This window comes from Brassica rapa, chromosome A10, assembly GCF_000309985.2.
Source record: "Brassica rapa cultivar Chiifu-401-42 chromosome A10, CAAS_Brap_v3.01, whole genome shotgun sequence".
Taxonomy (NCBI): Eukaryota; Viridiplantae; Streptophyta; class Magnoliopsida; order Brassicales; family Brassicaceae; genus Brassica; species Brassica rapa.
Window position 1 is genome coordinate 14,507,252 of NC_024804.2, and position 22,062 is coordinate 14,529,313.

Below are 22,062 nucleotides of genomic sequence, written 5' to 3' on the forward strand. Positions count from 1 at the left end.
TGATATAGAGTATAATATATATAACGTATATATATAATTATTTATATATATGTATATATATGCATATAACAGATCGAATTAGATATATGTTCCTGAAAATATTGGTATTTGTGATTTGCTTATTTTTTCGGATATTGTATTTTAGTATTTGATTTGTTTCGTAGAGTTACGGATATCCAGATTTTTTGGTTCAAATCAAAACGGATAACGAATCAAATCAAAATTTATGAATATTTTTTGCTCAACTTTATCCATAAATAATAAAAAATAATATCCAAAAAAATAAGTGTATCTATCCAAGTTTTATATTGATTCGTTATCTATATTTATTCGAACTAAAAAATCTAAAGTTTTATTGGAACTATGTATCTATCCAAGTTTTATATTATAAAAAATGTAAAGTATATAGTATGAACACATTTATAAATATAGTATGAACGTATTAACATATTTATTATCAAATCATTGTGAAACTATCACGTGTTTATTATAGTGTGAATGCATTTATTACCATTTTTTGTTTTAATAATATTTGATTACGGACCGAGACGGAGTATATTTTTGGCAATTTAATTGTTTGTTTTTAAGTAACAGTTGGGTCACGCGAGTTCGGTTTTAAAGAGATATGGGCTTGTAGAGAGTAAGGCCCAATAAGGACAACTGGACCACAACGTAATCGAGACTTGCTAGAGAAGCCTTTACCTCTTCTTCGTCTTGTTAAATGTTAGCAGTGACTGTCGCCCTCTTTCAATTCGTTTCAGAGAAGTCTCGCCATTTCCCTCCACTCGCAAAGTCTCAATTTTTGCTTTCACTGGAATCTTATTCCGATTGAGAGAAATGACGACAATGGAGCAGCGTAGAACCCAGAATGCTGTTCAGCAACAAGACGACGAAGAGATCCAGCACGGCCCTTTCCCCGTCGAACAGCTTCAGGTACAGTTTCTCCAGAGCTTTTACCTTCTCGATGCATCGGATCTTGCGTTAATTGAACTGGGTTCGCGTTAGTTTAACTAAAGATCTCTCCTTTTTTGTTCGTTCTGAGGAGACTTGGGATTTGCTACAGCCTTGTAGAGTGAAACACATTTAGGGTTTTTGTTGGATTCAGATAAAGTTGACAACTTTATTTGTTCATAAGATGGATGGAGACGAAACAGTGTTTTTGGTTCTTCTGGTTATAGTCAGTTGGTTATATACTGTTTCATCCCTTTGATTCTTCAATCTTCAGGCGGCAGGTATAGCTTCTGTTGATGTAAAGAAGCTTAGGGATGCTGGTCTTTGCACTGTCGAAGGCGTTGCGTATACTCCAAGGAAGGATCTCTTGCAGATTAAAGGAATCAGTGATGCTAAGGTTGACAAAATCGTAGAAGCAGGCATGTCATATTGAAAGATCCTTCTTTGTTATATACAGAGATTATGCATTTTCTTATATTTGTTTCTCTGTGTGACAGCTTCAAAGCTGGTTCCTTTGGGTTTCACTAGTGCTAGCCAGCTCCATGCTCAGAGACAGGAGATCATTCAGATTACCTCTGGGTCAAGGGAGCTTGACAAAGTTCTTGAAGGTTCGTTATGAAATTTTTGGTGCATCTTAGAAGTTTATTTTGTATTGTGATCTTACTTTGTCTAGATTTTCAACAGGTGGAATTGAAACCGGATCTATCACCGAGTTATATGGCGAGTTCCGCTCAGGAAAGACTCAGCTGTGCCATACACTGTGTGTAACTTGTCAAGTAAGAACTATTTTCCTCAGTTCACCACTCTGCTATTGTTGCTTGTCTTGTTGGAATCAGTTATCTTGAATCCCTTAGTACATTTTTGTAAAACTGAGAAAGATATTCACATTGAGGTTCTGGTTTTAAAATGACTAGCTTCCCATGGATCAAGGAGGTGGAGAGGGGAAGGCAATGTACATTGATGCCGAGGGAACATTCAGGCCACAGAGACTTTTGCAGATAGCTGACAGGTATGCTGTCCTTGTAACACATATGAGGGCACGATAGGGTTCTTGAGATCGTAATTTTTCTAAGAAGTCAATTAAAATGATGCAGGTTTGGATTAAATGGAGCTGATGTACTGGAAAACGTTGCCTATGCGAGGGCGTACAACACTGATCATCAGTCAAGGCTTTTGCTTGAAGCAGCGTCAATGATGGTTGAAACAAGGTGCGTTGAGTTTCTTTTTTGGTGTTCAATTCCAGTTTGTTCATGATGAGATGAGAGTGCTAACTGTGAAAGTTGTGATGTAACAGATTTGCTCTCATGATTGTGGATAGTGCCACCGCTCTCTACAGAACAGATTTCTCAGGAAGGGCAGAGCTTTCGGCCAGACAAATGCATCTTGCAAAGTTCTTGAGAAGTCTGCAGAAATTAGCAGATGAGGTGAGACCATTCAGTAGTTTTAACTGTGTCCTTTCGCAAGTTCCTATCCTGAAACATGCTCTCTTGTTAAATGGCGCTCTAGTTTGGTGTGGCTGTGGTTATAACAAACCAAGTAGTTGCGCAAGTAGATGGTTCTGCTCTTTTTGCTGGGCCACAGTTTAAGCCGATTGGTGGGAATATCATGGCTCATGCAACCACAACAAGGTCTGTAACGTTTGCAAAATTCAAACAATGTTTCTTTTTTAATTCATAGAGAGAGTTCATTGGCAAAATATTTGGTTATGATGATGAGGAAAACATATACAGGCTGGCAATGAGGAAAGGAAGAGGGGAGGAGAGGATATGCAAAGTGATAAGCTCGCCATGCTTGCCAGAAGCAGAAGCTAGATTTCAAATATCTACAGAAGGTGTAACAGATTGCAAGGATTGATGTGTGTTTGACTTGCTTCTTCTCTCTGCCTTTGTATGTCCTTTGTAATCATCTTCACTTGTGAGGTGAAGAACCCTTTTTCCCTTTTGGTTCTCGTCACTGTGGATCATGAATTAGATTGCGTAAGCATACAAGTAGTGACGAGGGAGCAAATTTTAGATTTGTAAGTAGAGGTTTTCCAGGTACTGAAAGTTGGTACCTTGTGTGTAAAGCAATACTTTGACATAGGGTTTAGCCTATTCTTGTTTTTCTTCCTTTTTGGCTCAGCTTATTTGACCAAAAAAAAAAATTGTACTATTGAACACACTAACCCCAAAAAAACTAGTGTACAAAAAAAAAAAAGGGATCTGTAATCCTTGTAGTGAGATGTTTAAATGGGTGAGAACAAGTGTTTGCATGCCGTTTTTACCATCACACCCAATGTTTTTAAACCCGATCCAGACACTGAACCGGACGACTTACTGGATCGCTGGGTCATTGGGTCGACCGCGGGTGAACTGCAGGTTAATAAATGAATTAATTTTATTATATAATAATATATTAGCTATGAAAATAAATATATAGAAACTAAAGCTAATAGTTTCTAAATGTTTTTTAAAACATAAAATAATAGTTTGGACATATATATACTTTTTGTTTAAAAAGTATCTAAGAAATACTTAACTTTAGTTTTTCTATTTTTATTTTCATTTGACATGCAAAATATAAAAAAAATATTTTAGACTATTTAAAATTTTGTGTAACAAAGTAAGAGTTATGACATCTTAAAAAATCAAGATATAAAACTCACAAATATTTAAATATCTAATTTGAATAATAAATTAACTTTAAATTCAAATTAAACTAAAAGTAAAAGATCATTGTAATAAATTGTCAATAACAGAAATAAACTAACATCAAATCACATCAACTAATTTTGGTTTTTTTATCATCGTCCACTTCATTTTTTTAGGTGGCATAGTGAAAAATCTTCATCAAAATCTAAAAATTACAAATATAAAACTGAAAAGGGAAAACCTAACCTTTTTTTTGTCAGCATCTAAATTTTTAATTGAAAACTTAGAATATAAAACATAATCTAAAAACTAAAAAACTTAAAAAAGAGTAAAAGTTATTTATTGGTTCAACCGGCGGTTCAACCGGTATCGGGTTCTGGGGTTTAATGGGTTTTTGCGGGTTTTTACGGTTTTTTGCGGGTTTTTAAATATTGAGTTTTTTATAAAACCCAAACTGGATTTTTTCTGAGTAACCGGGTTTACCGGTTCAACCGCAGGTTCGGGTCGGGTTTCAAAACACTGATCCCACCTGATATATCTTTATATAATCAAATTAGTGTTGGCGTCAGCATCATCACCAGATAATGTAAACATGTTTTTGTGACACCTTTGCTAAAATGAGTCGCTCACTCGTGAATCATATGATAATTGACTTTTAGTTATAAAAAAAAGAAGGATGTGAATGAAAGAAAGAAAGAAAGAGTAATAACTCCTCGAAGGTGCAGCTAATTCCATTAGAGTCCAGACAGCTGTAGCTATATAGAGAGCACACTGTCACGGGACTATTTATTTATTTTTATTTTATTTATTTTGCAAATCCCAAAAATAAAATGAAATAGAAATTGTGGTGTGTTTCGTCGTCTTCCTTTCTCCTCATTGTTGTGTTCTCGATCCAATCTTCTCCTTCCTTCCTTCCTTCCTTGTCTCCACCGAAACAAAGAAAACATCCGTCTCATCTCATCTTCTCCTTCCTCCTCCTCATTTTCTCTCTCTCTCTTCATCATTAAACCCCTTTCTCTCTCTCTCTCTCTCTCTCTCTCCATCTTCTTCAAATTATTATTCTTCTCCAAATTCTTCATTCCATCTTCTAATTCTACGAATCTGAGCTTTCTAGAGCTGTGATCTCCGTGATCGTTTCCTTACGTTTAACAAAATCTCGCATTTGTTCAATTCGAGAGCACCATAAGAAGAATCTCACCAGAGAATCTTCCTTTGTGTTTCTCTTATAATACCACAGTGCAAAGAGATTCGTGTATTAAGTGAAAAAGTAACGACCTTTGATCTCTTACGACAATCTTTTGATTTGGTTTGCGTGTAAATTCAAAATCTTTCTTCTATTTCCCCCCACAGAGACAAGTTAATGCTCGGATCTGTAAGTCAAAAAGGCTCGGGAATAACCTCATCGCCACCAATGGAGAACGGAGGCTCCACCTCCTCCTCCCTTCAAGCCTCTATGCAAGAATTCAAACTCTTCGAGACTCAATCGGTACACATACAACTTCCACCTCGAACATTTGAATCGCTAGGATCATTTTATTAGCTAACATGATGATGATTATATCTTTCTTTTATTTCAGAACTTCTATATGATTGGTTGGAACGGTAACGGAGTGTATAGAGTACTAAAGATAGACCGTCTTGATGCGTCTGAGCTTAATGTTAGTGAGGATTCAACTGCTTATACGAAGAAGGAATGCTACGAGTTGCTTAAACGGATACACGAAGGAAACAAAGCCACAGGGGGGCTGAAACTTGTCACTCTATGTTATGGCATCATTGGTATGTGTTGGTTATGTTTACAGGAACCTTAGATGCTTTTACTTTTACAGCGTGTTCTCACTATTTTTTGTTCTCCCCCATTTATGTGGGTGGTCTCAGGGTTCATTAAGTTTTTGGGACCATACTACATGCTGGTTATTACTGAGAGAAGAGAGATTGGCGAAATTTGTGGTCACAGGGTCTATGAAGTGTCCAAGAGTGACATCATTTCTTTGCGAAATTCTAGCGTGCTTTCCAACTTTGCAAATTCAAGAGACGAGAACAGGTGTCTTGATAATATCTTTATGCCCATGTTTTGTTTGTTCCAAGCTTGTTGTTTAAGAGAGAGTACATGTGTTTATTTATTACACCCTTCCACCTTTTTATGAACTGAAGTTATTTAACACTTGCGTTTCTTTATCTGGTGTTTCCCACTTGTTGATAAACAGGTACAAGAGGCTCCTGTGTATGGTGGACCTTACAAAGGACTTCTTTTTCAGCTATTCTTTCAATATAATGCGTAGTTTCCAGAAGAATATATGCGACCGTGAGAGTGGTGGTACTCTCTATAAGAAAATGTTTGTGTGGAACGAGTTCTTGACTCGGGGAATTCGACATCATCTTCGGAATACCGTATGGACTGTAGCATTGGTGTATGGTTTCTTTAAGCAGGTAAGAATCATATATTTTTTCTGCCCCTCACTGTCAAAGAGAAGAAAGTTTTCCCGAATCAAATGTTCCTCTTCTTTTCTTTTCTCACAGCAGTAGTTTTGGTATTTGTGTACCATTTACTTTGGGATCATTATGTTGTATCATGTTTGGTCTTGCACCAAAAGGTCTGCAAAAGAAGTATTATGTCTAACTTGCAAATTCGTATAGCTATTCATCTATTTTGATGTTCTTGGCTGTGCTAACTAGCATCTTTATTCTCAAATACCTTGGTAGTTTCATAGTACTGTTTAGATTCATAGGTGCTGAATCTTGATTTGTTGTGCATGTAGACAAGTCTTTCTGAAGCTGGACGGAATTTTAAACTCACTCTTATCGCTAGGCGCTCCCGCCATAATGCTGGAACCAGGTATCAGATTTCATAACTCCCTTGTTTCATGCTCTGTAGTATACATGTCTGTTATAAGTCACTCTGTAACCTGTAGCAGTAACATGAAGTCATTGCAAATAAAACCCACATTGTTAATCACATAAGAGTACAATGCGCAATCATTGTTCAATATTTGCCTATCTCCAACATGGAGATTTAAAATATGCATCTTTACTTGAGGTAGTTATTCTTCTTCTTTTCTCCTAACCCCCTTCTGATTTTAGGTACTTGAAACGAGGAATAAACGAAAGTGGCAATGTTGCTAATGATGTCGAAACAGAACAGATTGTGTCTGAGGACGTTCCTGAAGACCATCCCATGCAAATAAGTTCTGTTGTGCAGAATCGTGGCTCAATCCCTCTATTCTGGTCACAGGAGACCTCGCGGATGAATATTAAGCCGGATATAGTATGTAAGTGTTATACTGCCTGCTCTCTCTCCATGTATCTCTCTCCTCTGTGCGTCTGAATATCTCAATGTCAAATACAGTGTCAAAAAGGGACCTGAACTTTGAGGCAACTAGACTTCACTTTGAAAACCTTGTAGATCGATATGGAATCCCCATCATTATTCTGAACTTGATCAAGGTGAGCTGCCTAATCTTTCATAATCATTTCAGCCTAGGTACTTTTTGTATTGGAAAGGGCATGTGCATTGTCATTTTGATATTCTCACACCTCAAAGCTTTCACTGATTTATCCTGTTGCTTTTGACAATCAATAGACAAAAGAGAGGAGACCCAGGGAATCAGTTCTCCGGGCAGAGTTTGCTAATGCAATTGACTTTATAAACAAAGATCTGCCTGAAGAAAACCGTCTAAGATTCCTCCACTGGGACTTGCACAAACATTTCCAGAGGTATCCTTTTGAATTTGCGCTCCAGCTCCTTCAAGAATAAAAATTTATAAATACAGTTCATATTTTAGATGAAAACCAGTTTTATCTTTTATCTGTCTTTATTTCAGCAAAACGGCAAATGTCTTGGCACTTCTTGGCAAAGTAGCTACCTGTGCTTTGATGCTAACAGGTTTCTTTTATTATCAAGTTACCCCAGCAATGAAGCTCGATGGTTATCTGAGTTTGTCTTCATCTGAGTAAGCCTTTTGCTTGAGCTTCTGTTACTTGTTCATTATATAAATTCCTCCCCGGTTATTATTTCGCTGTCTGTTATTAAGATGAACCTGTCAAAGTAGTCCAGGGAATTGATCTAGAAGGATAGTATTCGTTTCCTAGCTATCTTCTGCAATGTGGATCACTTATTAATTATCATTAACTATCCGTAATTGGTGTTACTCTTTGGAAACTGGTGATAGCATTCAACTAGATCTTGGTGGAAAGATGTACTCTATTAGAAAAGTTATTTTCCGTGCACCTATGTATTAAATTCTTACAGTACTAATGATGTCTTAAAAATGCAGTGCGGACATGTCTCCACGTAATAGTTCTGATGATGATAGTGGGGAATATGATTCCCCAGAGAAGAATTTTCGCCCAAGTAAGAATGTTGATAATGGCGATTTTGATGTCAAGCCTAGTAGGCTCCAGAGTGGCGTGCTGAGAACCAATTGCATAGATTGTCTTGATCGTACAAATGTTGCACAGTATGCATATGGTTGGGCTGCTCTAGGACAACAGCTTCATGCTTTGGGAATTAGAGATGCTCCTACGATTGAACTTGATGATCCTCTGTCAAGTTCATTAATGGGGCTATATGAGAGAATGGGAGACACGCTAGCTTATCAATATGGTGGATCTGCGGCCCACAATAAGGTATGTCTAATTTTTCCCCTAAGTCCTGAGAGCAGTGGATTAATTTTGTTAATTGTCTTGGAACTGCCTTTTATGTAGTCTTCTGTTAGAAACAGTTAGTTGATAGTTGATTCTAATTGCACAAAATAGATTCCATTTAGTCTCAGTTGGGAATGATTCATGGTTTGCTCGATGAGATAAAAGTATCCCATTTCACGTCACAGTTTTAACTGTTCACAATTAAATAGTAGTCCTTGCCTTTCCTTAAAACAAATCTAAAATGTCATTTGTACATCCTGGTTTCTTAGTCCATGCATCAATCAGCCTTTAAATTTGCCTTCAGCAGCTGACACTTGTAAGCCGACATTATTATATATATGTAGCCGACTCAAATTACCATTTGTCCACTATTGTTTGGAGACACTTTGTTGATTCCTATAATTTGTGGTATACAATAGGTCTTCAGTGAGAGGAGAGGCCAGTGGAAGGCAGCAACCCAGTCACAAGAGTTCTTGAGGACTCTGCAACGATATTATAATAACGCATACATGGATGCGGATAAACAAGATGCCATTAATATGTGAGCTGCTCTCTGTCACTCTCTCTCTCTCATATATACATGTTACGCCATGATCTCCCAGAGTCTTACAGAAAGTCTCTGGGCCTTTGTGGCTTTCTACATGCAGATTTCTTGGTACTTTCCAGCCTGAACAAGGGAAGCAGGCGGTTTGGGAGTTGCGTTCAGATTCCCAATCTAATGGGCGAAATGGAGAGTTAAGCATGGAGGAAGATGAAAGGTAGGTTTCTATGACTGCAATCATGTAGGTATATGTATACAGAACTTGATGTTCATCTTTCATTAAGGTTTTGAGGATTCCATTCTTCTGACATGCTTTGATGATTGAAGGAGCTATACGAATTCTAATTTCTTAGACCTACTTGCAATGCGTTTTGTATACGAACTTTGAAACAAATAGGCTCTGCATCATTCGAAATTATCCCTCTCATAAATGTAGGAATGGTTGTATGATTTGTACGCATGGAGGTGCGAGCTTGTTTATATTACGGGAAACTAGGATTGATTTGTCAATTGCATTGACCTTTACCTTGCTGTGTACTCTCTATTTGTTTATGAATTTGCTTTGTTTTTAGTAGATGGCTTTTCCATCTTCATTATAGACTTAAAAGTTAACAAAATTATTTTAACTTTATAACTGATCATAGCTCTTAACACTATGTTTCCAGGTTCTTTGTGAAGAGGTGCTTATCAGATGGAAATATTCTCCATGAAAGTCGCACACCGATGTCTGCAATGAGTAGCAAGCATGAAAGCATATCACGTAAAGGCTTGTCATCACGCCAAGTGACTCATATAGTTTCAGAGTCATCACCAGATATGCCAGCTGCTGATGTAGCATTATCAAGGTTTCTTTATTTATTTCTTACATATTCTTCCGGATTATAGCTTAATAAAACATCTACTGCTGGTTCCTTTAGCTTGAGTATATGTATGAATTTGCTGTGTGGAGCTCTATTGTGCATATCAATTCAACCCTTGTTATAGCTCATAAATTGATGAGTGCTGTCTTTCTACTTCATGTAGTCAAAGAATTTGTGTGCGCTAGTACGTTGGAACACTTGTTGGTCTGAATCATCAGCTGTAACGTCTTTGTAGGTGTGCTCCGTCAATGCCTAGCTCACATTTTTTTGGAGATGCGCAGAAGGTTCAACGTAATGGTAGTAACTCCAATTACTTGTCCGAGCAGGAAGACATGTCTAGTGTCTCAAATTTTGTTGATGTTGAGTGGCTTTCGTCATCGGAAAATCTATGCGAGAACGATCAATTGTACAGGTAAAAGTAATGTGCATTAAAGAGATCAATGTACGATTTTAAGCAGTTGATGAAGCAACCAGATCTCGTTAAATAGAGGCTTATAATTTCAATATATCATATTGGTCATCTTTCTCAAAATTCAGCTAATTATGTTGCGTCCAAAATTTTTATCATAAGATTCAATATCCATTCGTGTAGCGTTTTTCTCTATTGATTACTAAATTAACAGTAATAGCCTATTTCTTATGAGTGATCAACATTTTTTTGAACCCACGTTGCTCTTTTGGTAGGTCATCAGCGCTTGCTAGCTGTTCAACCGCAGAAATGTCATCATCGGAGAATATCATCAGTGAAATAAAACAGTCAGCGCCAGCTATGAGCGAGAGTGGATCAAGCAGCAGGAAGGTCAGTATCTTCCCAATTCTACTTTGCATGCCTATCAGATGATTTGATTGTTTTGAGAGGCATATATTGTCACTTGGTTACTTGCACATGAAACTTAACCGGAGTTTATATCCTCTGGCAGGGAAAGGAACCTATGGGAACCGAACCATCTGTCCACACAAATATTCGCGATGATTTTACGGATAGCTTCAAACAATGGGTAGCATATGGAGAGGCACTCTGCCATTGAAGCTCTTTCAACGTTCCATTTCCAACAAGAACAGACGTTGCGGTATTACGGTGCAATCATGGAGAGGGGACTGGTATAGAGATTCACGGTACCACATATTTGTAACTTGACGTTGGTGACCAAACGGTCAAAAGAGGTATACACTAAGGAGGAGCAAAGAATAATTAAAAACAGGTGAGATCTTGAGTTTGCAGAGTAGTGAAATTATCATCTTTGTGGTCAGAAACTTGTGATAGTCTGAGACTTTTGTGAAGACCTTTTTTATTGTTTATGTTTGAAGTCTCAATTCTGTTGTAAATATCTGTTGATTATTAAATCTTATCTTGTAACTATTTTTTCCATTGGTAAAAGTTCCATTCTTCATCGCCTGCTGAGCCATGCAGTTTTTATCAGGTTAATCTTCAGACCGTTAATGAAAGATCCTCTTTCATATTGATAGAAAATCTTCCAGAGGTGTGAGCTGAGTTACAAACTGTAAAAATATATCAGGGATTCGCACAGTCTTCACACTTCCCAACTCGACCTACTGCAGAGTGGATCAGACCAGATGATTCTTTTTTTGAATAACATATGGTATTGTTTGATGTGAGTGATGTCTCATAACATTTATTATTATTATTATTATCTATATTATTAAAATATATATATATATATAATAGAATTGCCTTTTAGTTTTATTAATTTATTTACACTAGAATACCACTATAATTATTGAACATATATTCAAATATGATTTAGAGAAATTCTTTAAGATAACTATTTTTGGCACATAACAATTACTAATGAGAAAAATGACCAAAATAAATTTTATTAAAGAGTAAAAATATATTTATATCTTATGTTAAATTAATATAGACTTAGAATTTAGGATTATGAGGTGAAATTTTTAAAAACAGGGTTTAAAATTTTAGAAATAAAAAAATTAAATTTAAATTTTCAAAACAAAAAGAGCTATGTTGGTCATTTTTCTTATTGAGTGTTATTTTTCTAAAAAAACTTAAAAGAGGGCTATTTGAGAAAATTACCCTATAATTTATATTTTCCTAATTTAAAATCATTTCCTAAAGTGATCATAAATTAAACCTACTATTAAATTACATTTTAATACCATTACAAAACTACATAATTCTAACATTTAGCATTTATTATATTTTTACCAAATTAAATAACAATAAAACATACCTAAATTTTATAAGAATCACTTATATGATATATATAAATAAAATATAAATTAGTATATAATATATTATTTATAAATAAAATATAAATTAATATATAATATATTATTTTACGTATATTTTCATATGAATAATAGCTCAATGGAAATTGATAAATGTTGAAGAGTATAAAATATATAGCACAACATTTAAATAGTATATAAAACAATTTATTATATATTATCATACAATTTTGATTCATAAAAAATAAGAATACATTTGTGTGAATACACATACTATATTTTAAAAGTGTGAATTATACATTTGACAGTGTACAAAACACAATAAAATTACTTAATATAAACTATAAATTATTGTGTTTAAAAATATTATATTAAACAATTATTTAATATAAGTAAAATTATAATATATTATTACTTATATAAATAATTATTTATAAAAAATTAAAAATAAATATCTGTGCGGCAAGGATGCCGGTCAAAGTCTGGTTCTTATTCTTCCTGGAGACACAAACACCATTTATTTCATGTACATTCTAGACGTGTCTATTGCTATTTATAATTACAAGTCAACAACACCAACAAAAACACATTGTTTTTCCAAATTTGTATATGCCCCACATCTCCTACCACTTAAGCCTCAGCTTTATATTTTTCCTGATCTCATAGTACAGATTAAACAGAATACATAATCTGTGCTTAAGAATTTATTTAGCATAGGAATATATCAAAATAAATGTTAAAAGTCTCCATAATCATTTCATCCAAGGAAAATAATCCATTTATCATGCATGGAATATTAAGAAAAAATGTGCTACGAAGATTCTCATAGGTTCTACAGAAAGCTAGAAAAGTTAATCATATCGTAAACACATTAAATCTAGGCATGTGGATTTGTCTCTGAAAAAATAAAAACTTCCTTGATGTTATCATTCATATGCATATTTACGTCTTTTGATGAATAAAAAATTACAAATCCTTTTTAAGAAGAGTGCGACGTGTGATAGATATCCATACTATACCATATGATTTGTTCAAGAAAATGATGGATGATACAATATAGCAAAACTTTTACTGTATGGTGTTGCTTGCTTTAAGCTGTATCAATTATCGAAGAAGATGGAATTTCAATTCCAAAAAAATTAGGCAAACCGAATGGAAATCATGTAATGCTTGACATCTACCTAAATAACCAAAAAGGAATTTCATATATTAGAAAGAAAACACTATTCTACCGTGCATATTTTACGTTAATAAATAAATGGAAATCATGTAATGTTTGACAACTACCTAAAGGAATATTCATATTTTACGTTAACTTGTTACTATCTTAGAATTACGTTCATTTTATCAAAAACACTGAAAAGCTAAATGGTAGTTTAGATCAATATTTCTTTTTAAGTATCAATACTCAATCTGTTCTCAAAAGTATTAATCCTCGATAGCAGTATATTTACCAAAAAAAGTAACTGATTCTTTTTTCAAATAACGCACTACGTACCAATAATAGTTTACCTTGCGGATACACTGCTTGCGTTCTGGACCTTCTGGTCTTTCCATTGTTTAGACTCTGGCTCCCGTTTAATCAGAAGGCATATGCTGTAAATTAAATAACTTATGCATTTGCACAGGCCCCACACACACAACAAGACATAATGATTGTACTTTATTTTTTGGGTTAGGTGGAAACTCTATTGCTAATTGGTAATCAGGCAAAATGCAACAGTGTTACTGCTAGTGGAAATGTAATTATGATTCATTAGCAAGCATTATTTTAAGGGTCTCATTGTTATACCTAACATTTCTAAAAAATTTAGAAGTGGAATGAAGATAGTCTTAGTAACTAACATTTCTGAAAATTTTATGACCTTTTCATATAGCCTCCTCTCTCTTGTTGTATCTTTTTAAGACCAATGAATGTTTTGCTATTTGCCTTGGAGTTTCACCAAAATTATTGCTATTGCTCTATTTAATTTTGAGCCAACCAATTTTTAGAAACAAAATATATCACAAGAGTTTGAACTTAAAACTAGATTAGCACTTCATTCTCTATGTTTAACGACATTTGAGGTCTACAAATTAGTTCTGCTTAATTTGAAGTCTGTTTTAGACAAATTAAGGCCAAAACTTAAAATTTTGAACCATGGATTTTTTTTCTTTCTTAAAAGTCCTACATAAGTATCGATTTCCACATCTTGATGGTTATTAACTGTATTTTGTATTTCTCCTTCTAGATCGCCGTGGCGTCATTTTCAAACATTTGAAAGACTTTCAAAAATTAACTAATTGTTGTCTAAACTATGAACCGTAAATGAATTTTGGAAATGCTGGTATTTTATGGAAATGTTAATTACTCAACTTTGCCGGAGATAACGCAAAGAGTTCCGAAATCCACAGGCATCGTTGTTTTCTTGGGATAAAAACACATGCATCGTTCTTTTGCCGCGTTACGTACGAGCTCACCTCACCTTCCACATTTTAGAAAAACAAGAAAGTGAAAGAATGCACAAGGCAAAGAATGAGAACTGAAGGAGAAAATGTTTAAAAAGATTATAGACAAAATTAAAATTAAAAAATTCCACCCCATCCCATCCCAGTTCCTCTAAACTCTTTCTTTGCGCAACCACTAATATTTTCAATGAACCATTTGGTTCTAAAAGTTAAAAAAGACCATTTGATTACAGTAACAAAACATCAATAAACGACTCAATACCGCTTTACCTTAAAGTCAAAACCATCCCACAGAAGCAAATAACAATGGACTGGTATGCGTTAGTGGATCAACTATTACTTTTTAACGTACGATTTAATCAGTTTCCATAATATTCAAATCCTGATATCAACAAATAATTACACAAATTGTCAGTATTTTACTATTTTTATCATTGAAAGTCGGTGGAAAGGCAACATCACAATCAACGTTGGCCTTATCCAAAGTCCCTCTTATGTTTGGCTGGTGTAGCTCCTAGAGTCACTAATACCTCCACACGTGGTGGTCGTAGATACATGGAGACAAGTAGACAACACACATTTCTTTATACTATAAATGCTTCCGTCAAATACTTGTTCAAACACCAGTAATAATAGCTTAGCCAATGGTTTCGACCCAACAGTCTTTAAGAAAAAACTCTTACGCAACGGATGACACAAACCGCAATGGATGACACAAACCATCAACGGTTTTACTTTAAAAACCATTTGAACGTTTTGTTTCACAATTCACAAATCATACTAATTAAACCGTTAGCTACAAGTGGATATATAGTAGTAATATATGGTGATAATGAATATTATTAAGGAAATGGATTGTTATTGTGAAATGAACTGTAAACTAGTAAGTATAATAGTCAAAATGTCAAATGATGGAACATCAGTAACAGTTTAACTGAGTACATTATAACCTAGGCCTAGGACTTCTTATCCCAGATTCGGATTCGATCCGAGATCCGCTCCGGATCCATTCCGAAAATAGGATATTCGGAATATCCATATCCGAATCCAGATAGTAAAATCTTGGAACCGTCCAAACCGAATCCGGTTCTGGATATCTTAATTTTCAAGTCTAGATATCCGGATCCGTATTTTAAAACACATTAAATTTTTAAATTTCGTTAATATTTATATTTGATATATTAATATTTATACATAAATTAGTCTTATAATATTATATTTTAGTTTTACAATATTATAGACATATATAAATATATTTATAAATATTTAACTTATGTATTATATTAAAAAATTAATATTTTTTTTTAAAAAATATTATGTTTAATTATTTTTACGGATCCAGATCCAGATATCCGCGGGTAATAGAATATTGAGATAGATGTCCGAATTCCGGATATCCGGAAACCACGAATCCGTATCCGGATACTCTGAATTTCCCGGATATCCGGATCCGTCCCATGCCTAAATAACCAAATAATAATAACAGTAGATGTTAGTTATATCCTTAACAAATGTCCAATATACACATGAGTCATTTTAGAAACATATGTTTTTGGGGGATAAACTTAGAAAATAGAAATACATGTTAACGTAAATTTCTGAAAATAATTTATACAGTAAAAAAGTTGTGAAGTCACGGATCCCCGACCTAATGTCATTCATTATTATGTAGGTTACAAACTTCGATCAACAGTTCTTTCTTTTGTGTTCGATAATATTTTCTTATCAATATCTTTCCATCTGTAAAGTAAACATATATGTTATTTTTACAATTATTTTTAAAATATAAGTAATTTAATGATTTTTGTTCTTTTGTTCTTTCACAATTTGAAATATGTTAGTGATCTATTTTCACCAGTTCCCCTTCTCATCATTTTAGTGAAAATTGTATATTAAATTCTAAAAGTGTGATAGAGAAAAATGTATGATCAATTAATTGAATTAAAGAAAGAAATAGAAGTGTTAACACATCTAAGTTAAACGTTTTCCTAAACAAAGCTTGGTAGAAAAGTTTGAGAAAATGAAATGAGAGAGTTAGAGAGATGTTTCAGCTTATTTGTCAAACCATAAAAGTTATAAATCCTTTTTAGCAACAGGAAAACAATAAACAGCACATAAAACTTGCTTAATTTTTTTTGCAGAAAAAGACAACAAAAGATCATTTACCAAAATAATAATTAAAATTTATGTATTTTAGGATATTATAAGTTTAATTTAATAAATTAGATTAAACTGTATTTGATTGCATAATTATTCAAAATAAGGCGTCATAAAAAAATCAAAATAAGTTTTTTCTAAAATTGTGTTGCATTTGATTTCAGTTTTTTTTAATATATTTTAGACATAAAATATCGACAAGGTTTTTAATAAATTTTCTTGTTGGCCAAGTGTAGGATAGAAAGAATCATTTAAACCAAATTTAATTACACTGACTTATTAATCCAAACTCCAAAGATAGGATTCGGATGTCTCTGTTCGAGGATAAAATACTGGTGATTAATTGTTAATATATCCGAACCATGATTTTTCCTTAAATGCCCTTTTACATTGACTTTCAAATCCATTTCTCTGAGTTTGGAGCCCAAGTAAAAAAAATACGTAAAGGAAACAAAGTAACAAAGGAAGAAAATTAACCCCTTTAGCTATTTATTTCTATCTAACTTACCGAAAATTGCATAAAGCTGTGATAATGCGTCTCTATAAATATGAAAATGTATCGAACAAATCCTCCACCATTCACTGAAACCCATTCTCTCTACCCATTCTCTCTACTCCAGGTTCTCTTCTTCTCATTCTTCTTTTTTACCTTTTTGTTCTTTTTTGTATATAAAGCTTTCTAGTTTTTATTCCACGTTATTGTTTTATAGTTTTTAAATCCTAGTGCTAGCGAGATAAGAATTTTAATTTTTTTCTGTGTTTATTTTTTCTTAAGAAAACAGAAAAATAAGATGAATCACAACAATATCTTGTCCTTTTCCTTAGAAAATTCTTGCCTGAAAAATCTCTGGCTAGAAAATTAACACCAAATGTCTATATATTCTGGAGAATCAGTCCTGTTCGTATTCTATTTTCTCGCCTTTTTATTATTTTTATAAGTTGGAATTTTTCCAGCTGTGTTCCAAAGGAAAAAAAAAAGAGTATCACGCCTTTCTTTAATTTGATTTAACATTTTCGGAAAATTCTTTTGAATGCTGAATTCTGAATATATTTTTTCTAGAAAAAATTATATCCAAATAAGGAATCCACTATAGAGTATTATTGTACTTGTCTCGGGAATCTAGTGTTTATTTTCATTTATTTTTGCTTTAGTTAAAATCTTATTCTCTTAAAATATATCATAGATATTTGTATCCAATTTTAAATATCTTTTCTTATAAAGCCATGGTGTATTTTTTTTGTCTTTTTCATTTATTTTTGCTTAGGTTAAAATCTTATTTTCTTAAAATATAACATAGATATTTGTATCCAATTTAAAATATCTTTTTTTTTTCTCATGGTATATTTTGTCTTTATATTATATCTTTGCATCCGCTTTTGTAAGGTCACGCTTGGATTTAAAATGCGACAAAGATGTCTATGAGGAGGTTGGTTTTAAACACCATTGCTTTTAAAACGGATGGTGGATAGAAGTGTATAACGAAACTAATAAAATGATCTTAAGATAACTCATAAGATATCATTTTCAATTTGTACACGTCCAAGTTCGAACAATGATTTTAGTGGTCAATATTTTGAGTTTAATAACCTCCATGGCTTTCTCGTAATACATTAGAAGCTCAAGGCTCAAAAAGAAAGAAAAAAAAGTCAAGTTTTTGATCAAATTTCTTGACTTTCTCGTTATAATACATAGTTTTCTATGTATATAAATATGAATGCTGGGCAAACACAAAACTTACATCTTATTCTCATCATCTCATATTCTATTTCCTTGTGTTATTCTCTCTCTCTCTGCAGTTACCAAAAGACAAACTTTGTTATCACTGTTTCCTGCGTCTCTGTTAAGGATCAATGGTGAACGGTGTGTTAACGCGCGTCCACAGCCAACGTGAGCGTTTGAGCGAAACGCTCGTTGCTCAAAGAAACGAAGTCCTTGCCTTACTTTCCAGGTATCTCTCTCACATCAAATCACTTTTTTTTTAAATAAAATGGCTAAGAAGAAGAAGAACAAAAAGAGTTTGATCACACTTCCTTCACGTGATGATGATCTTTGTAGGGTTGAAGCCAAAGGTAAAGGCATCCTGCAACAAAACCAGATCGTTGCTGAATTCGAGGCTTTGCCTGAAGAAACCCAGAAGAAGATTGAAGGTGGTGCTTTCTTCGACCTTCTCAAAACCACTCAGGTACATTCACTCAAATGGGTTACTACTGAAAGTTTTGATCTTTATTCTAGTGAGAGTTTTTGGTCTCTTTGGTAGTTAAAGTTTTGATCTTTTGGTAAAAAAGTTTTGATCTTTTTGTCTTTGGTATGGGTAAAAAAAAAACAGGAAGCAATAGTGTTGCCACCATGGGTTGCTCTTGCTGTGAGGCCAAGGCCTGGTGTTTGGGAGTACATAAGAGTTAATCTCCATGCTCTTGTTGTTGAGGAGCTTACACCTGCTGAGTTTCTTCATTTCAAGGAAGAGCTTGTTGATGGAGTGTATGTGTTAACCATTTTTTCCTAAGTTCTGTTCTGTTTTTTTGTTTGTTCTCTAAATGATGTCACTTTTGAATCGCAGTAAGAATGGTGATTTCACGCTTGAGCTTGACTTTGAGCCGTTTAATGCCTCTGTCCCTCGCCCAACGCTCCCCAAGTACATTGGAGATGGTGTTGAGTTCCTTAACCGTCACCTCTCGGCTAAGCTCTTCCATGACAAGGAGAGTTTGCTTCCTTTGCTTAAGTTCCTTCGACTACACAGCCACCAGGGGAAGGTAACTTATCACATCCCTAAGAGTCTCTTCTTTTTTAAGTCCCAAGAATCTTGTTTTTGAATGTTTTTTTTGTGTAGACCTTGATGTTGAACGAGAGAGTTCAAAACCTCAACAGTCTGCAACACATCTTGAGGAAGGCAGAGGAGTATCTGGCAGGTCTTGCACCTGAAACGCCTTATGAAGATTTTGAGGCCAAGTTTGAGGAGATTGGTCTTGAGAGGGGATGGGGAAACAATGCCGAGCGTGTCCTTGACATGATCCGTCTTCTCTTGGACCTCCTCGAGGCCCCTGACCCTTGCACTCTAGAGAACTTTCTTGGGAGAGTCCCTATGGTGTTCAACGTTGTCATCCTCTCTCCACATGGTTACTTCGCTCAGGATAATGTTCTTGGTTACCCTGACACTGGTGGTCAGGTCAGGACACATTCAACTCTCTCCTCTTCTACACTTGTTGTTCTGTCTTGAGCTCAAATAGTTCTGATCTTTGCAGGTTGTTTACATTCTGGATCAAGTCCGTGCCATGGAGACAGAGATGCTCCAACGTATTCAGCAGCAAGGACTCAACATTACTCCAAGGATTCTCATTGTAAGCTCTCTCAGTTGATTTTGGATTCTTGACGATGTCTGAATCTGACTGTGTTTGTGTTTTGCTTCTGTTGCAGCTCACTAGACTGCTCCCTGATGCGGTAGGAACCACATGTGGCGAGCGTCTCGAGAGAGTTGATGGATCTGAGTACTGTGATATTCTCCGTGTGCCCTTCAGAACAGAGAAGGGTATAGTTCGCAAATGGATATCAAGATTCGAAGTCTGGCCATATCTAGAGACTTACACCGAGGATGCTGCCGTCGAGCTTGCCAAGGAGTTGAAGGGCAAGCCTGACCTTATCATTGGTAACTACAGTGATGGAAACCTCGTTGCCTCTTTGTTGGCTCACAAACTTGGTGTCACTCAGGTTAATTAAACACCTCTCTCAGTTTAAATGTTTCAGTTGTGTAAAGCTTCAAGCTAATGCTGTGTGAGTTCTTTCTTCCTCTCAGTGTACTATTGCTCACGCTCTGGAGAAGACAAAGTACCCTGACTCTGATATCTACTGGAAGAAGCTTGACGATAAGTACCATTTCTCATGCCAGTTCACTGCGGATCTATTTGCAATGAACCATACTGATTTCATCATCACCAGTACTCTCCAAGAAATTGCTGGAAGGTATTGAATTGCAAGAAATAGTTTCTGAGAAATGTTTTTTTCAGTTATATGAATGCTCTTTTGGCTCGCTTGTGTTTGCAGCAAGGATACCGTTGGGCAGTATGAGAGCCACACGGCCTTTACTCTTCCTGGACTGTACCGTGTTGTTCATGGGATTGATGTTTTTGATCCCAAGTTCAACATTGTCTCTCCTGGTGCTGACATGAGCATCTACTTCCCTTACACTGAGGAGAAGCGTAGATTGACTAAGTTCCACCCTGAGATTGAGGAGCTTCTCTACAGCAATGTTGAAAACGAAGAGCACTTGTAAGCTTTTGATGACTCATCTTTGGTAAACATTTGTGATTCTGGATCTAATCTTTATATTCTCCTTTTGAAACAGATGTGTGCTCAAGGACAAGAAGAAGCCAATCCTCTTCACGATGGCTAGGCTCGACCGTGTCAAGAACTTGTCAGGTCTTGTTGAGTGGTACGGGAAGAACAAACGCCTACGTGATCTTGTTAACTTGGTGGTTGTTGGAGGAGACAGGAGGAAAGAGTCAAAGGACAACGAAGAGAAGGCTGAGATGAAGAAAATGTATGACCTCATTGAGGAATACAAGCTCAACGGCCAGTTCAGGTGGATCTCATCCCAGATGAACAGGGTTAGGAACGGTGAGCTCTACAGGTACATCTGTGACACCAAGGGTGCTTTTGTGCAACCAGCATTGTATGAAGCCTTCGGTCTGACTGTTGTGGAGGCTATGACCTGTGGGTTACCAACATTCGCCACTTGCAAAGGTGGTCCAGCTGAGATCATTGTCCACGGCAAATCAGGTTTCCACATTGACCCTTACCATGGTGATCAGGCGGCTGATACTCTTGCTGATTTCTTCACCAAGTGTAAGGAAGATCCATCTCACTGGGACCAGATCTCAAAGGGAGGGCTTCAGAGGATTGAGGAGAAGTAAAAAGAAACAAAACTCATATGTCTTGTTGTTCTTTTACTAGTTCATGAGACTTATCTTTTGTGTGTGTTTTTGGCAGATACACGTGGCAGATTTACTCACAGAGGCTCTTGACATTGACTGGTGTGTATGGATTCTGGAAGCATGTGTCGAACCTTGACCGTCTTGAGAGCCGTCGTTACCTTGAGATGTTCTATGCCTTGAAGTATCGCCCACTGGTATGCATTCTCTCATCTTTAAAGCCTTCTTAAACACTTTGTGTGTGTCTCTAATGTGGTTTCTATGTTGTTCCTTTCTGTCTTATAGGCTCAGGCTGTTCCTCTTGCTCAAGAGTAATGAAGAAAAGAGAGAAAAAATGTGGAACCATTGAAGAGCTTGAGATAAAGGTTCCAGTGTTTGAAGAATAACAAAATTCTCTTTTGATTCTTATTATCATTTGGATTTAGGAGCGCTTTTGTGTTCCTCTTGCTTACTTTGTTGTTTCAATCCTTTTGTCTTTGTGTATTTTCTTTTCCTTGTCTTTCCGGCAATGGTTTGTACTCTGATTGTTGAGGGATCTCCCTTATGATTGGCAATGAGATATATATTATTTGATCTTGAAATCATTGCATTTCTTCCAAATATTTAACATTTTCCAACACTATAGAAACAGCAACAGAGTGTAATTCATAACTTGGTTTCTCCTCCTTCATAACATGACACAATCACGTTCACTGCCACC

The 22,062-nt window shown here is 35.2% G+C and overlaps 3 protein-coding genes and 1 long non-coding RNA gene across 4 annotated transcripts; 3 read left to right on the plus strand and 1 right to left on the minus strand.

Moving 5' to 3' along the window:
* Positions 1–44: 44 nt before the first annotated feature.
* Positions 45–3,079, plus strand: LOC103845639 (DNA repair protein RAD51 homolog 1). Its single transcript, XM_009122516.3, has 9 exons — positions 45–933; positions 1,226–1,370; positions 1,449–1,559; positions 1,636–1,727; positions 1,866–1,960; positions 2,046–2,159; positions 2,246–2,375; positions 2,458–2,579; positions 2,682–3,079. Exons 1-9 carry the CDS (start codon positions 838–840, stop codon positions 2,803–2,805), a joined length of 1,029 nt encoding a protein of 342 aa, XP_009120764.1. The 5' UTR covers positions 45–837; the 3' UTR covers positions 2,806–3,079.
* Positions 3,080–4,312: 1,233 nt separating this feature from the next.
* Positions 4,313–11,017, plus strand: LOC103845640 (phosphoinositide phosphatase SAC4). The gene is made up of 17 exons (XM_033282700.1): positions 4,313–4,848; positions 4,930–5,067; positions 5,159–5,360; positions 5,460–5,625; positions 5,789–6,011; positions 6,341–6,417; positions 6,663–6,850; positions 6,928–7,025; positions 7,162–7,295; positions 7,403–7,531; positions 7,856–8,207; positions 8,645–8,766; positions 8,873–8,983; positions 9,432–9,611; positions 9,862–10,038; positions 10,311–10,425; positions 10,547–11,017. The coding sequence occupies exons 2-17, from the start codon at positions 4,942–4,944 to the stop codon at positions 10,652–10,654; spliced, it is 2,508 nt and encodes an 835-aa protein (XP_033138591.1). The 5' UTR covers positions 4,313–4,848; positions 4,930–4,941; the 3' UTR covers positions 10,655–11,017.
* On the minus strand, positions 10,918–16,713 carry LOC117129257. Its single transcript, XR_004452913.1, has 2 exons — positions 15,753–16,713; positions 10,918–15,232 (listed from the first exon to the last, which is right to left on the minus strand). It is a non-coding gene; the product is annotated as an uncharacterized LOC117129257 (long non-coding RNA).
* Positions 16,714–16,942: 229 nt separating this feature from the next.
* LOC103845641 (sucrose synthase 1) lies at positions 16,943–21,946 on the plus strand. Its single transcript, XM_009122518.2, has 13 exons — positions 16,943–17,059; positions 18,237–18,388; positions 18,496–18,622; positions 18,767–18,918; positions 18,998–19,190; positions 19,268–19,603; positions 19,680–19,775; positions 19,852–20,142; positions 20,228–20,394; positions 20,476–20,700; positions 20,777–21,340; positions 21,421–21,559; positions 21,648–21,946. Exons 2-13 carry the CDS (start codon positions 18,291–18,293, stop codon positions 21,675–21,677), a joined length of 2,418 nt encoding a protein of 805 aa, XP_009120766.2. The 5' UTR covers positions 16,943–17,059; positions 18,237–18,290; the 3' UTR covers positions 21,678–21,946.
* The last annotated feature ends 116 nt before the right edge of the window (positions 21,947–22,062 follow it).